The sequence below is a fragment of the Canis lupus genome, chromosome 19 (genome assembly GCF_048164855.1).
Source record: "Canis lupus baileyi chromosome 19, mCanLup2.hap1, whole genome shotgun sequence".
Lineage (NCBI taxonomy): Eukaryota > Metazoa > Chordata > Mammalia > Carnivora > Canidae > Canis > Canis lupus.
Window position 1 is genome coordinate 45389246 of NC_132856.1, and position 15265 is coordinate 45404510.

Sequence of the window (15265 nt, forward strand, 5' to 3'; positions counted from 1 at the left end):
TCTAGTGGAAGTTCAAGCAACCCCTAAGTGAGACCAGTGAGTATCTTCCTATCCTGTTCCCTTAAGGGGACATGTGTTCTATGTACTAGTGTCAGCTCTTACTGCCCAAGATACATTTACTTTCTGGTTTGCTGAGATAGTGGTTAAAGTAAATGGAAGGGTAGCTGAAAAAAAAAAACCCAAAAAACAAACTTGACCTTGGCCTACACAGTAACCTGCATTTAAAAGCAGCAAAAGGAGCCTAAGACACCAGGGGAGAGAGAGCAGAAGCCCCAGGACAGAGACTCTGGGGCCTGGGCAACATTGTGGCATGCCTCTGTAGCATTAGAAAATCTGTCCACAAAACCATTGTAGCCCCTGATGGCCAGCATGGCCACCCACAGGGTAGGAGAGGCCGCTCTGTAAATGGGTTTAGGAAAGAGCTCTTAACCCAGGACTTCCAGCGGCTTCTAAGACATCTGTTCTCTGTTTTCTTGATGTCTGTAATCTACAAGAAATTTTATATACTCAGATCGAGAATATTCTAAATCGAAACGTACTGTAATATCCTCTTATTCAAACTCCCTTTTCACTAAATCTAAAATTCAAATTTCCATTTCAGACCTTGACCCTTATGCCCCTAAGGAGACTTGTCTGCCTGTTACTAGCTGCTCCAACTCCCGGTACTGAGGTGGGCCAAAGTAATGGGTCTAGGTTTCTATCCCCTGTTTTAAATGGCTCCTGTTGACTCCTGAGGAGAGACTGGATGCACACACACCTTCTGGGCAGTGGTTTCCTTTTGTATTTGACTCTGCCGCAACTTTTTTAACAAAACAAGTTTTGCTTCTTCTAATCTTAACTCTTCTTTCAGTTGTTTAATCATCCTTTCTCGTTCTTCAGGACTGCTTTTCTGCAAGGACAAGAGAACAAGCATTGAAAGGGAGAGCCACTGCCAGGGAACACAGGACCCACCATCACCAACTCCATCTGGGGATATTGTTGGGCAGGGTCATCCCCCAGAATGAGGACAAGGCTCACCATAAGGACCTCAGTACTGGTCTCCTTCAAGGCCTCCTTCGTCAGCCCGTTCACCCTTGGGCTTGTGGGCTGCTCATTGTCAGAGAGGACAATCACATCAGGAGAGGGGGCTCTCCTCTCAGACTTCATGTCACTGTGGAGCAGGGACAGCAGGTTGTTACCAGAGTGCCTGGATGCTCTGCCAGACACCATTCCCCAGAGCCCAGCACCCACACACTCAGATTTAGACACAGTCACAGCAAGGAGGTAGGGAGCATAGCTGCCCCACTCACTCTCCCCAGTCTCTCTCCTTGGGTATTGTTCCCTACCACATACCAAAACCGACTTTCACTGCACTCACCATGAGTCACCCAAACACACAGGTAGGCGCCTAGCCAGGACTATTCTTGATGCCCACCTCTGTGTACCCAAGACTGAGGATACCTGTGTTCAAGGGTGATATGGCCATTCTGGAAGACACCTCAAACCCTTATCTACCAGGTAGTTCAGTGTTAGATAAAAATGCTCAGCCTGAGGGGCACCTGAGTGGCTCAGCTGGTTAAATGCCAACTCTCGAATTCAGCTCTGGTTGTGATCTTGCCCCCATGTTGGGCTCAGCAGGAGATTCTCTCTCTCCCTCTGCCCCTCCCCATACTTGCATGGGCAAGCAAGTGCTCCCTCTCAAAATAAAGAAATAAAATCTTACAAAAAAAAAAAAAAAAAAAAGAAAAAAGAAAAAAAAGAAAGAAAAAGATAAAGAAAAGGAAAAAGAAAAAGAAACAGAAAAAAGCTCAGGTCTGGATCCTGAGGCTGAGGCAGGGTCTTTCTTGGCCTTTTGTCAGGGCTCCTGTGTATCGCTGTGACAGTATGCTAAGCTTCTACTGTGTTCCTGACTCCACACAAAGTCCCAGAGACAGCACTTTACTCTCAACCAAGCAGCTGTTTGCTAAGGGCCCAATGTAAACTTTGCCTTCAGATGTGGCCTCCAAGGACATCTGGGTGGCTCAGTTGGTTAAGTGTCTGTTATCGGCTCAGGTCATGATCCCAGGGTTCTGGGACTGAGTCCCATAGTGGACTCCTTCCTTAGCACAGAGCCTCCTTCTCCCTCTGCCTGCCACTGCTCCTGCTTGTGCTCTCTTACAAATAAATAAAATCTAAAAAAAAAAAAAAAAAAAAAGATCTGGCCTCCACATGTGTTGAAGGGTTAGGATCCTTTTCATCTGCTGGAAAACCAGCAGCAGAAGACCAAACAAGCCCACTAGGTGGCACTGTGACCCTGAGAACAAATTCAATAAAGTTAACTGGGAGAGAGCTCCAAGTTGTCCCACTCTTCCTACTAGACTCCAGCCAAGCAGAGACAGAGTTATAGATGGAGAATTAATTTTAATAACCTACCAAACTGCCTTTTCCATTCCTGGAATGTCTCTAGGGAAGGATGGGCACAGAAGACCAAATGCTGAGGGTTCATGTCTGGCCTTGGACCCCTTCCCCTCAACCAGGGCTTTAACATCCCTCCTAAAGAGCCACATAGTGTGGCTACACCTTAATACCTCTAACCAACCTTGATGATTTAACCAGTGCTACTGTTGACCAACCTCTCACAAGAGATCAGGGGAGTGGACAAAAAGGTGCCATTTCAAGGTATACAGTCTCCTTACTGGGGTGATTAACCTGCATTCTCAAGTCCAGAAACTGGTTGACTGTTTATAAAGTGACCCAGGACGTCACATTCAGGCCTCACCAAGCCAAAGACCGATGCAATTTGGAAACCACCACTTGTTCTGTGTGCCTGCCTGCTGTCTGCCCACTCTGCCCAAGATCAACTTTCAAGGTGACCCCAGAGCTCCAATTCTATCTAGATTCTCTGGATGCACACACAGATATTGAGGGGCAGCACAAGGGCCCAGCACAGGAGCTAGAGTCACTGGTCCCAGCCGAGGTGAGCTCCCCAGGTGGCTGCATGCGGACAGAGCAGTAGCCCAGGCAGAACCATGTCTAGAGTTGCAGACTGCAGGCACTTCCTGAGCAAGAGTGCACTGAGATGATAGTAATCACTTTTTATTATCTTGAGGGCATGCACTTTTTCTGAAGGTTGAGATCTAACAAAATTCAAATTTGCTAGAGGGAAGAGGGCAGGCTGAGGGATCAAGACCATTTAGAGGCTGAAGCTTCCTGAGACGTCCACTCTGACCACAGCACTCCCAGGTCTCATCTTGGCCTGAGAGTAATCAATAACTCATCCAAGAGATGACGTCACCCCACCCCCCATCAATGATCACTCAGCATCCCAGCAGCCAGCAGGGAGTGAACTTCCTGTATGCTAATCAGCTACCAAAAAGTCATGTGACAAAGGCATTTCCCTCCTTGGTCATGTGACCCTTTAACTGTGCCTTCCAACATGAAAACCATGGCAACAGCCAGTTCTAACCGGTTTGTGACATGCAGCCTTCATTTTGAGAAGTGAGGTAGGGCTCAGGTGCTGTCAGAAAATGGAGGCACCCAGCTCACCCTGGGGCTGCCCAGCTGCAGGCACTTCCTTTGTGGCACCAACCCACAAGGAACTCTTGGTATATTACAGGGACCAGGGCTACCTCTTCCAAACAGAGAGGCCACCAGCCCCTCTAGTTTCCAACATGGAAAACTTTCCTAAGCTCAATTTTTAAAGCAAAGGTGCTTCAAAAGTCTTCTCAGTACTTTCTCAGTTCTTTAAAAAAGAATACCCCTTTGACACAGACTGAAAATTACTATGGGCAAATTGTTTTAAATTATAAAACCATTTAGGCAGAAGAACGAAACCAGAGGAAATCTAGCCCAATATGCCAGGGGGATAGCACTGTGGCCAGGTACACTGCTTTACTACTTCAGTCCATGGTGGGCACGTGGGCACCAAGTTTATTTGGAAGCTATATGATCTCAGAGCAAATCCAATAAGCTCATCTTGCCCATCTTGTGAACTTTTATATAAAATATTATTACCAAAAGAGTTTTTTTAAAGACTTTATGAGAAAGATATAGCAAGGGAGGACAAGCAGGGAGGGAGGACAGAGAGAAGCAAGGAGGCTTCCTGCTAAGCAGGGAGCATGATGTGGGGCTAGATCCCAGGACTCTGGGATCATGACCTGAGCCAAAGGCAAACTCTTAACCGACTGAGCCACCCGGTGACCCCCCCCCCCCAAATCAAAAGACTTTATGTGACCTATGAAAATCCCTGAAAGCAGACCATGCTATTGTCAATAAAAATGGTCTCATCATCTCCTCCCCTGTATGCCAGCCCTGGCTAAACAAACACAAAAGTTCTGTTACCTGCTTAGAACTTCCATCAAGTTTCCCAGAGGAAAGGCAGGGATTACATAATCTTAATTCAACAATAGATCCCATGTCCTCGGCACCAGGCTACCATCCCAATTGCTTACCAACTAGCAGTCAGGATAAGGTTAAAATGTAGTGTTCTTCCAGTCCATTCCAGGGGAAACAGTCTCATCAAGAGAACACAGAAACCATCCTTGGCACCTCTGACCTTTGTTCTCTGAAAGGGCTTGCCTAACATATGGGAAAGGGATACTTCATCCACAATCGTTCATTCATTTACTTACTCTTATTTGCTGAAAACCCACTAAGAAAGCAGGTGCTATGCCAAGCAATAGGGATAAATACCTGGATAAAAGGCAGTTCTGTGCTTAGGATCCATCAGGAGGGACAGATCCTCAAACCAGGAGGGGAGGGGTAAGTAAGGGAATACCCACAGGTGAGAATGGACCACCAACTTGCCTTGGCTCACTGAACAGCTTCAGTAGAGCTCAAAGAAATGCAGCATCTTGTTACCCCAAAGACCTGCTCTCCATCAAAAACTGCATTTCACAAGATCCCCAAGATTTTTTTTTTTTAAAGACTTTATTTGAAGGGGAGAGAGCACACCAGAGTGGTGAGGGGCAGAGGGAGAGGGAGAAGCAGACTCCCCACTGAGAAGGGAGTACGATGTGGGACTCTCATGATCATGCCAAGATCATGATCCAAGCCGAAGGCAGACGCTCAACTGACCAAGCCACCCATGTACCCAGATCCCCAAGATTCTTGCACACACTAAGGAAGCTTACGAGGACTGTAGGCTCAATGAATTCTTCTCAAGACAACAAATTCCAGAGCCAGCCTAAGTAGACAGGTATGGCCAGCCAAAACCATTCCCTGCCAGAATCCTCCCTCTTCCTCTCATCTTTTGGGCCTGGCTGGGTAGGGAGAGGCAAGTAGCTACTAGCAGTGTTTTAAGGGTAGGGTGGGGGGCATTGCTAGACCTAACACCAGTCTCACCAACTTCTGCACTCACCTTGGCTCCACCAGACTCCACCCCACCCCGGGGTGTTCCTCCACTGGAGCCCATTCACACCTCCCAGGCCAAACTGATCACCAGGCTTTTCCAGCTCTCAGCCCCTGTAACCCAGGCTCCTACCCAGATATATCCTGCTTAGGTTCCTCCTGCCTTCACTATGGATCCCTCCATGTAATGTCCCTCCACCACATTCCTGAGGCCCCCATGTGAGCCCCAACTCACACTTCAAGACACACTTGAAACTAAATGCCTTCAGAAAGGTCCCTGGCTGGCTCAGTCCTCCAACATGCCAGCCTGGAAGCATGATCAGCACTCCTAGAGCACTCATGGAGAACATCCTCCACAGCATGCATGCCTGAGGAAGCCTTCTTAGCTAAGCCCAGTACTGTGCATCATGGAGGCAGGGAGGGAGCTCAGGGCAGAATTCTGGGTTCCACTGAAGGCTGAGCAGAGGAGAGGCTTCCCTGAAGACAGCCAGTTTATTCACCCTCACTCCAGCAAACTAGTCCAAGAAAAGTACCTTCACCTTTCTACTGGGTCAACCCCACAGTCTCCCAGAGTGACATTGTCATTACCTATTTGTCAGGCAGGTTCCCTCACCCAAGCAGAGGCTTGGAGGCCATCAAAGGCACAGGAGCCAGGGCCCCACAACCCCACCTGGAGTCTGTCACCATGAGGCCCAGGCACTCAGCTTCCAATGAGGGCCAAGATATTCCCAGGCTAACCCAATAAGCAATGGGCAAGAGGGGCCCAGCCCTGATGTAACACAATAGCCCCAAGAAAGGGGGTGATGCCCCTTACTTCCCCAGGGCCAGAGTCTTCCCCGTGCCCTACTGGCTGGAAGTGGGGGGCAGGCCAGGCCACAGGGCCTCCTCCAAAGCCTGTGGCTGTGCTCACAGAAGCTCACACAAGTAGGTACTGTGAACCAAGCTTACACACTGGGGGCTTCCCCCACAAAACTGTCTGAGTTTCAGCTGGTTCTGCCTCTTGTAAGGAAGGGCCCAGGGCAGGACATTTCCCTCTTTGTGCCCCCTATACCAGGACAAGAATTCCTGCCCTGCTGCCCCTCAGGATTGCGAGTGAGGTGAGACCTCAGTACTGAGGAGGCTCAGACACTGTAGATCATCCTAGGCCCCAAACAGTAAAGAGCTGCTTGCCATGAATCCAAGCCTGGCACACAGCAGACAACTGGCTATTGTGGGTTAATATTCAAATGTTCTCAAACCTGGGGTGGGCAGGAATGGATCTGTTCTATGAACTGCTCTGTCCTACCAGCTGGAGCAGGGACTGGCACAGTGGGTACTCAGGAAACACAGCTGATAGGCATAACTACCTCTTCTTCCTCTTCCTTAGTACCTGGTTCCAGGATTGTGGGGGTGGGGGGGGTGTCTGTGAATTCACAAGGAATCCAGTAACGCCTGTAGATTGACTTAATCACCTTGCACATGTGGATGTCTCTTTCCACATGCACATATGTCACACTGCAAAAGGATGTACAAATTCACCTAAAATGATTTCTGAAGGGGCACCTAGATGGCTCAGCATCCAACTCTTGATTTCAGCTCAGGTCATGATTTCATGGTATGAGATTGAGCTCCGTGTTGGGCTCTGCACTGAGAGTGGAAGCCTGCTTAAAATTCTCTCTCTCCCTCTGCCCCTCCTTGACCCCCATATGCTCAGGGTACTCCCTTCTCTCTTTAAAGGGAAAAAAAAAAAAAAAAAGGATTTCTGAATTGTGTCATTATGTCTTTTCAAGTAATAGGTCCTGGAAGTGTAACTCCTAACCTGTGAGTCAGGACTCTGGACGATGTTAAGGAGCCCTAATACAATTGACAAATCAATGTACCACTGTGCTAGACCTTGATGAGGCTGCCTATACCTTTCCATGTTCACACACCCACCCAGTCGTGTCCCCAAAACCTGGGGGTTTTGTGGCTCAAACTGAACTACAGGAATGCAAAAGAAGCAACACTACAAGCTTTTGAGGCAAGGTTACAGAAGCCTTGCAGTTACTGCTTGGGCCCTGAGAATGCATGCTCTGCTTGGGGTCTCACTGCAATGAGGATGTCAAATTAGCTGTATAGAAAGAGGGTTAAAGACATAGAGACAGGGCTAGCCATCCCCCTACATGAGTGAAAAAGCCACTGGGGATATCCAGCCTGGTTGAAACAGGGCTGCAAAGATAAAAGCCCAAGAAGCAGTGCCCACCTAGGACCATCCGATCAGCAGACACGACAGACAATGCTACACCAATACATCATCATTTTAAACCACTAAGCTAACAGAGCTGACAGCCCAGCTCTGCCCCCAGGGAACTAGCCCACACCACTGTAACTCCATAATCTCTCTCAGAGACTGTCCCCAGCAAGGAGATTCACTCTAGAAATTACCCTGGAACAAAAGCAGGGAGAAAGAATGTGGGAAAGAAAATAAGTTTACAAGCAACCACCCCTGCTAAACCTCTAACCCCCCCCGCCCCCCCACAAAGGACCAGCAGCAGTTCTCTGTATATGGAGGATGGCCATGGCAAATGCAGAATTGAGAGGATATGGGAGAGCAGCTCCAGAAAGGCCCAAGAGACCAGAGGTGCTCAAAAAAGAAAGGAAGTGAACAGAGGGTCCCACAGGAGAGGAGGGGGCCACCTGTGTCTGGGAGCCACCATAGCCTCAAACACTACACTGAGTGGTGTGAATCAAAACCAGAAAGCAATTCCCCATGCTTAATCTAATAAGCATCCCCATTCCAGAAACACTTCTAGAAGAGTCCTACAAGAGAAAGATGGTTACCACAAGCTCCCAGTTTAGTCCTATCACATGGCAGGCCCCTACACATGCTTCTGGGATCTTTCATGGGCTTCTGGACATGGGAGCTACTGACTAGACCCCACAACAGCCCCCCCTCCTTTCTCAAGGGGTGCCATTCACCTAAGAGACACTTGATGTGATTAGAAAGGGAGCTCTGCTCACACAGACACAGGCTGTGCCCCAAAGCTGAAGACTTATCTGTCTCAGGGGATGGCAGGCACCGCAGGGAGCCTGAATCCCCTCCCCAGACCCTTAGGGCTCTGTAGCCCACCTGCTTCCTGCCTGCCCAGGCCCCTCTTCAATTCCCTGGACTCCCTTCTTGGCATCCATTACCATTTCTCCCAGCCCTGTAACTTGACACTCTGTTGGCTGGGATGTCAAGAGAAAAGCCCAGAGCCTGCTTTGTAGGGGCTGGAAAGTCAGAACACATTTTGCTTCTTGGCCACAGAGGCCATGGAGGTGAGCAGCTGGGGATGAGATTTTTGAAACTTAGCCATCATTCTTCCTGGAGACTTCAGGTCCAACTATTACTCTGAGAATCCATTATGGCACACCCTGCCATGCCACAGATACCGCTGAACATCTTAGAAAGAAGAGAAGGAGCTCCTGTGGCCAGGCTCTGGCCCAGAGAATCCATCCCCCCTCCTGGGCCCCCAGTAAAGGTGGGCAGTCCCAAGGTGCATGGAAAATGCAAAGGAGCACTGTGCTGTCAGCAAGGCCAGGAAGCATTCAGCCTGTCCTACTGGGGCTCCTTCTAGGAACACAGGAACCCCTGGAAGTCACAGCCTGCCCAAGGAGGCCCAGAGGACTTCATGCAATAGGAGCAACAGGGGTCAGTTTTGGGAGCATGCAGAATGACCAAGGGCTATAGAGATAAGGCAAGGATGGGTGAAAGAGAGCACTCCTTGGGCCAGAGAAACCAGATGTGATCCCACATAAAGACCCCCCCCCCACCAAATGGCAATGGGGCAGCCTCTGGGCAAGCATCCACCCACAGAGGTCACCGGCAACCTAATCCTGCCAGCATCCAGCATCTCTAGCAAGGATCTGATACCACCAGGAAAGTTTAATCCAGTTCAGTACACTCTGCTCAGAAATTTGGGAAGGGGCACTTGGAAAGGGGACCAATGACCACAGTCATAAACTGAAAGTTTGATATACATTAGATTTAGAAAAATCACCCAGGGATCCCTGGGTGGCGCAGTGGTTTAGCGCCTGCCTTTGGCCCAGGGCGCGATCCTGGAGACCCGGGATCGAATCCCACATCGGGCTCCCGGTGCATGGAGCCTGCTTCTCCCTCTCCCTGTGTCTCTGCCTCTCTCTCTCTCTGTGTGACTATCATAAATAAATAAAAATTAAAAAAATCTTTAAAAAAAAAAATCACCCAGGACATTTGCTGATAAATAAAAATTAAAAAAATCTTAAAAAAAAAAAAAATCACCCAGGACATTTGCTGACCCTTTACAAGGGCCATCCCTGTGCCACCACCAAGATGCACACTTCTGTGCAATCCTCTTAATTGCCTAATCGTCATTCCATTTACAGGTGAGAAAATAGTCTGAAAGGCGTACTTCTCGAAGTCACACAGGTATGGCCTGCAGATAACCTGGGCTCATACTAGGCCTAGGCTTCTGTGGACCCTTGGCAATCCTGCCCAACTCTGGGACACTGAGGGCTGTCACATGTACCCGCACTGCATTGGGATGCAGGCCCCCCATTACAGGTCAGAACAGCTGGGTACCCATGGCCTACAGAGAGCTCAACGGTACCCCAGAAAAAGAAACAGAAGGTGGGAAATACCAGGCTCCACATGACTGTCAACTCTGACACCTCTAACTCAGGTCATCAAATACCATTTTTGGACTAAAGAAAAAATATTTTTTTAAGATTTTACTTATTCATGAGAGACAGAGAGAGAGACAGAAACATAGGCCAAGGGAGAAGCATGCTCCCTGCAGAGAGCCTGATGCAGGACTCGACCCCAGGACCCCAGGATCATGACCTGAGCCAAAGGCTCAACTCCTGAGCCACACAGGTGCCCTGAGGAAAATGTTTTTATTTATACTTAGGATCCTGGACAGCCAGCAGCATCCACATCCCATGTCCTCGAGGTGAGAAAGAGATGATGGTGTGACAACATGGATACGGAACTTGGACTTGACTGGGAAACAACTCTCCCTACATATGGACTACCACCTACCCAAGAAAGCTGGGTGGGGTTTTGGCACTCTGGAATCCTGACTCCTAAAGGGCCTGAGGCTTGGGAGAGCAAGAGAAAAAGGAGCATGGGACCCCAAATGCCACAATACTAGTGATCACAATACTAGTGATCCCTCCTTTGTCCGGTCACCATACCCACATGCCAGACCAACCTTCCTCCAGTGAGGAACACAAAAAGAACACAGGAGTACTCTGCAGCATGGAGCGATTCACTACATCACATGAACCCAAATACACTTCTCCCAAGATACCAGCTCCCTCACCAACTCACAGCAAGAGAAAAGTCACCGATGTGTAGATGAAAACTACACACCAGGAACAAACACTGCTTTGCAGCTTGCAGCAACTTCAAACTTCTGTGATAAATGGAGAGTGCTTACTTTGCCTGAAAATTTACTGCCCCCTTCTAAAAATCTGTTTCAAACTGCTGGATCTTCCCCCTACCTAACCCTGGCAAATCCCAACTTGTCCTCCCAGCAACAGCTCAGGTGCCCCCCACCCCCAACAGACCTGTTCCAGCTGCTCTGAGTCCAGCAGGACCATGGGACACTAGTCATATCTCTGTGGTTATGAGGACTCTATCCAGTCACCAAACCCCAATGAGCCTCAGTTACTTCATCTGCAGAATGGGATTTCATTGATCTCCAGGGGATGTTGTAAAATGTAAAAAGCATAAAACATGCACCTAGTTGACAAATGACAGCCCCAGCCCTTTCTCCCTTCCTCGCTGAACATGATGTGCACAATCAGAACAGTCCCCATCACCTTTGCAGCTATAATTTAGCTCTGAATTTGACTCATCTGGCTACCTGCTTTGCAGTCAGAGGTCCCTGGGGACAAGGTCTCATGATGAAGCCTTCTCTTCCTCCTGCTGTCTGACTGGCTAGGCCATTAACCACTACTGCCTGAGATAGGACCACACAACCCTGATGGACATCCTGGTCTCTGTCCATGCTAGAAAGACCATCTCCAACCCACCTAAGCTCCTCTGCATTGCACCCAGCTTTTCCAGGTCGTTGTCGTAACAGTGAGACAACAGCTGTCTTTTCCACCAAGTTAGGACAGTAGTGCCAAATGCCAGTACTCAGTGACACTATGCTGTAGGAAAAGCCTGGGATGAAGTACAACTACTGACTTTATTAAACTTCAACCCCTGAGTACACATCTTTTTAATATTCTGCAACAAGATAAAACACTTTTCTTGCTTACCAAAGCAGGACAGCCATCCAGAAGAAAAGCATGTGTGTGAACGTTCACAACGCTTGAAGGAAGGACTGACAGACACACTGTGGTTATTCAAACTGGGTGTTTGGCAGACATTTTCCCCAGAATGGTTAAAGCAAAGCCCATTTCTTCGGAAACAATCAGCAGTACTTGCTGCCGATGATAAAGTCCAAGCTTTCAACAAACAAAATATAAAACTTTGGAAAAATCTGTGTTTGCAGCCATGAGTCCAAGAGATCAGACATTAACTAATCTGATTTTGTGATACTGAATAATGTAATGTGTCAGTATTTCAAAGGTCTCTAACTCTGTAAACTACTATTTTCTAATGTTAAATGGCATTACAAACTCAAATATGAATAAATGATCATTCAGGGGGTGAAGACACAAATCACTCAAGCAGAAGAATCCCAAATAATCTGTGTAGCTGCTTTGCTCCCAAGGAGCGAGTGTATATATATGACTCTCCACCCCCCTGGGGTGGGATGCATCTAGTGATTTCCTTCCAAGGAGTCCAGCATAGAAAGGGGGAAGAGAGTAACTTTAAAGTGGAGACATCTGATAGATGCTACCTCAACCAGGTGACTAAAGTCAACATCCCAGTGAAAAGTCAAGTTGATGGCATGTGCTGTGGATACGGTATGCTAAGAAGGGTACTTCACATCTGTGGTCCTCCCTAAGCCCATCACCCCAGGCCAACCATGAAAAAAACATCAGACAAATCATAACTAACAGATCTCCCACAACACACCTGACCGGTTCTCCTCAAAACAGTTGAGGTCATCAAAAACAAAGTCTGAGAAACTGTCTCAGCACAGAGCTGTCTAAGGAGATGTGATGACTAAATCCAGGACAGAATTAATAAATATTTTTAAATTTCTAACACAGCAAATGGACATATTTTCACATAACCAAGATGGAAAGGGGGTTGCACAATGCCTTCAGCAAAGGGATTTCCTGCGGCAAGTACTAGTCTGAACAAAAGCTCCCAAGTGGAGACCTCCTGACAAATCATGGCCCATATGTCTTTCTCTTGCTGCCAAAGTTATGTTTTATAAAGTGAGACGTCCAGGGACCCCTGGGTGGCTCAGTGGTTGAGCATCTGCCTTTGGCTCAGGGTGTGATCCTGGAGTACCGAGATCGAATCCCACCATCAGGTTTCCCCACAGGGGGGCCTGCTTCTCCCTCAGTCTGTTACTGCCTCTCTCACTGTGTCTCTTATAAATAATAAAATCTTTAAAAAAAAAAAAAAGTGAGACATATTAAAAATTTCCTAGGGCTCACCCCACAGATGCCCCATAACTTCCCTAAAAAATCTATTTAATTATAAGCCAACCAAATTTGGTAACCCTGTTCTTGTGGCCTTAAAAAAGGCCAACTGAACAGGCTCTGGAGTTACCCAATTCAAAGAATATGGCACCACCCAGAGCAGCCTAGACAGTCTGCATTTGCAGATGGGGGAGGCCAAGCATAGACCTCCCTCAGAGGTCAGTTTGGTGCCCCAGGCTCCCAATGCCAGGACACTATCCTGTCCATCTCACATCCTATTCCCTCCATACCTCTATTCTCCAGGCAAAGATACCTCTCCCGGGCAGCCCTGGTGGCTCAGCGGTTTAGTGCCTGCCTTCAACCTGGGGTGTGATCCTGGAGACCCAGGATTGAGTCCCACAGGCTCCCTGCATGGAGCCTGCTTCTCCCTCTGCCTGTGTTTCTGCCTGTCTGTGTGTGTGTGTGACAAACAAATAAATAAACAAAATCCTAAAAAAGATACCTCTCCCTCCTCCCAACATGTCCACCTCCACCCTCACATTCAGGTGTCCCACAAGCTTCTGGGCTTCACCCAGGCCCAAAGCATCAACTCTCTCCTCTCCAGAGAGTGCCTCAAGGCCTGCCCTTCCCACCTGACAACATAACCCTACTCAGGCCTTCTTACCAAACCCAATGAGCCCCTGAGCATCCCAATTTTTGGGCTGTGAGCTTCCTAAAATGTTAACCAGATCACTCTTTACCACACTGCCCATGGACACTGCAAGTCCTCTTGAAGAATGGTAATGCTCTGTGCTTGCACTGGTTATTCTCTTTAGAGTGTGGTTGTGTTAAAGTGCTTTTGAAAGCTATTAAGGCCCTGCATTGAGTAACTCTGCATGTCACCAGGTCTCAGTTGTACTAAGACTAGAACAAAGCTTTTCAAAGTGGTTATTTACATCACAACTATTTTAAGATTCAAACTCTAAAAATAAGCAGTCTTATAGCTTAGGACCCAAGGAAGGGGATTAGTAACATCTGGTATGTCTCCCATCTCCACCCATCAAACAGTCTACATCTCCCCCCGCCCCCCCCCCCCCCCCCCGCCCCCAGCAGGCCCTTCTCACCAACACCTAGGCTGCTTTGGCCACAAGGAACTCAATGTCTATGAAGGCAACTGATCCTGTTGCCACCATCTGCTTGCTGCAGGGGTCTGCAGTCATTCACCTACCCTCTTCTCCCTTTCTTGGAAGTCCCAAAGCTTCTTTCTATCAGCACTGTGACAAAGCTTACTAGACCACGCTGGGAGCTTCTGAGGCCTAGGAATGATAGCTTCACTTCAGAGGAGACAATGAACTTCATCACGGTGGAGTAAATGGTCCCAGGTTACATGGGGATATGAGTGGAATCAGGCTGCTGGACACCCATTTTCTTTTTCCACCACCTGTTACTCCCCTCAGGGTTACATATTATAATTCATGTGCTCATCTCTTTGACAGGAAAAAAACCACCTCGGAAATCTCTTGCCATCAGGCCAGCTCTCTTTCTCCAGGGTACTTTCTGCTGAGGAATGTCTTCTCAAGGTGTGACTCCTGCTTGCCCCACCTGGAGTCACACAGGCCCTTGGGGTGGGGGGGAACGGGTAAGGCATTCACTCCTGTTTCTATCTGTTCTCCACACATGGCCCCCTTTATCCCACTCTTTTACCAGGCTAGGTGGCCATGAGGGATAAGATGGGATCCCTCAGCCAGTGTGCTTGCCACCCCCACCTTCCAGGTTTGTTATGGTTCTGGTACAAACTGTTCTCAATACAGCAGAGAACTGGCTGCAAGATATAAAGCAAAGCATATGAAAGCAGTTTTAGCTGGCATAGCAGAAGACTGGTCAGAGCCATCACATACTGCAGAGGTAAAACATTTAAATGACCTGCTACAGCAGCCAAGGCACCAGTTACAGGATGAGGAGCCTATCTTCATGTGACAAAGCACTAGCAGGAATATGTACTGAAGAGATATCAGAAACTTCAACTACAGATTTAAACCAAATAATTTCAAAGTAAGAAAATGAACTGCTGGGCAGCCTGGGTGGCTCAGTGGTTTAGTGCCACCTTCCGCCCAGGGCGTGATCCTGGAGACCTGGGAGTGAGTCCCACATCAGGCTCCCTGCATGGAGCCTGCTTCTCCCTCTGCCTGTGTCTCTGCCTCTTTGTGTCTCTCATAAATAAATAAATAAATAAATAAATAAGTAAATAAATAAATAAATAAATCTGAAAGAAAGAAAGAAAGAAAGAAAGAAAGAAAGAAAGAAAGAAAGAAAATGATCTGCTTAATCTACAAATCTAATTCACATGTGTGCAAAGTTCGTGACTGCTTAAGGAGGAGTGTTTACAGGTGCTTACCTGACTGTACAGTGGCCTTCTGGTTCCTGTCAGGGCTACCACATCCAAAAAAAG

At 48.0% G+C, this 15265-nt stretch overlaps 1 protein-coding gene across 10 annotated transcripts in view; it reads right to left on the reverse strand.

Moving 5' to 3' along the window:
• The window catches only part of GATAD2A (GATA zinc finger domain containing 2A), a 114649-nt gene that overhangs the window by 14568 nt on the left and 84816 nt on the right, over nt 1-15265 (reverse strand). For all 10 annotated transcript variants that reach the window (XM_072786593.1, XM_072786589.1, XM_072786590.1 and 7 more), the window contains 2 exons: nt 1018-1150; nt 758-889 (listed from right to left, as the gene is read on the reverse strand). In XM_072786593.1, the coding sequence (XP_072642694.1) occupies nt 758-889; nt 1018-1150 (265 nt within the window). The remainder of the gene's footprint in view (nt 1-757; nt 890-1017; nt 1151-15265) is intronic.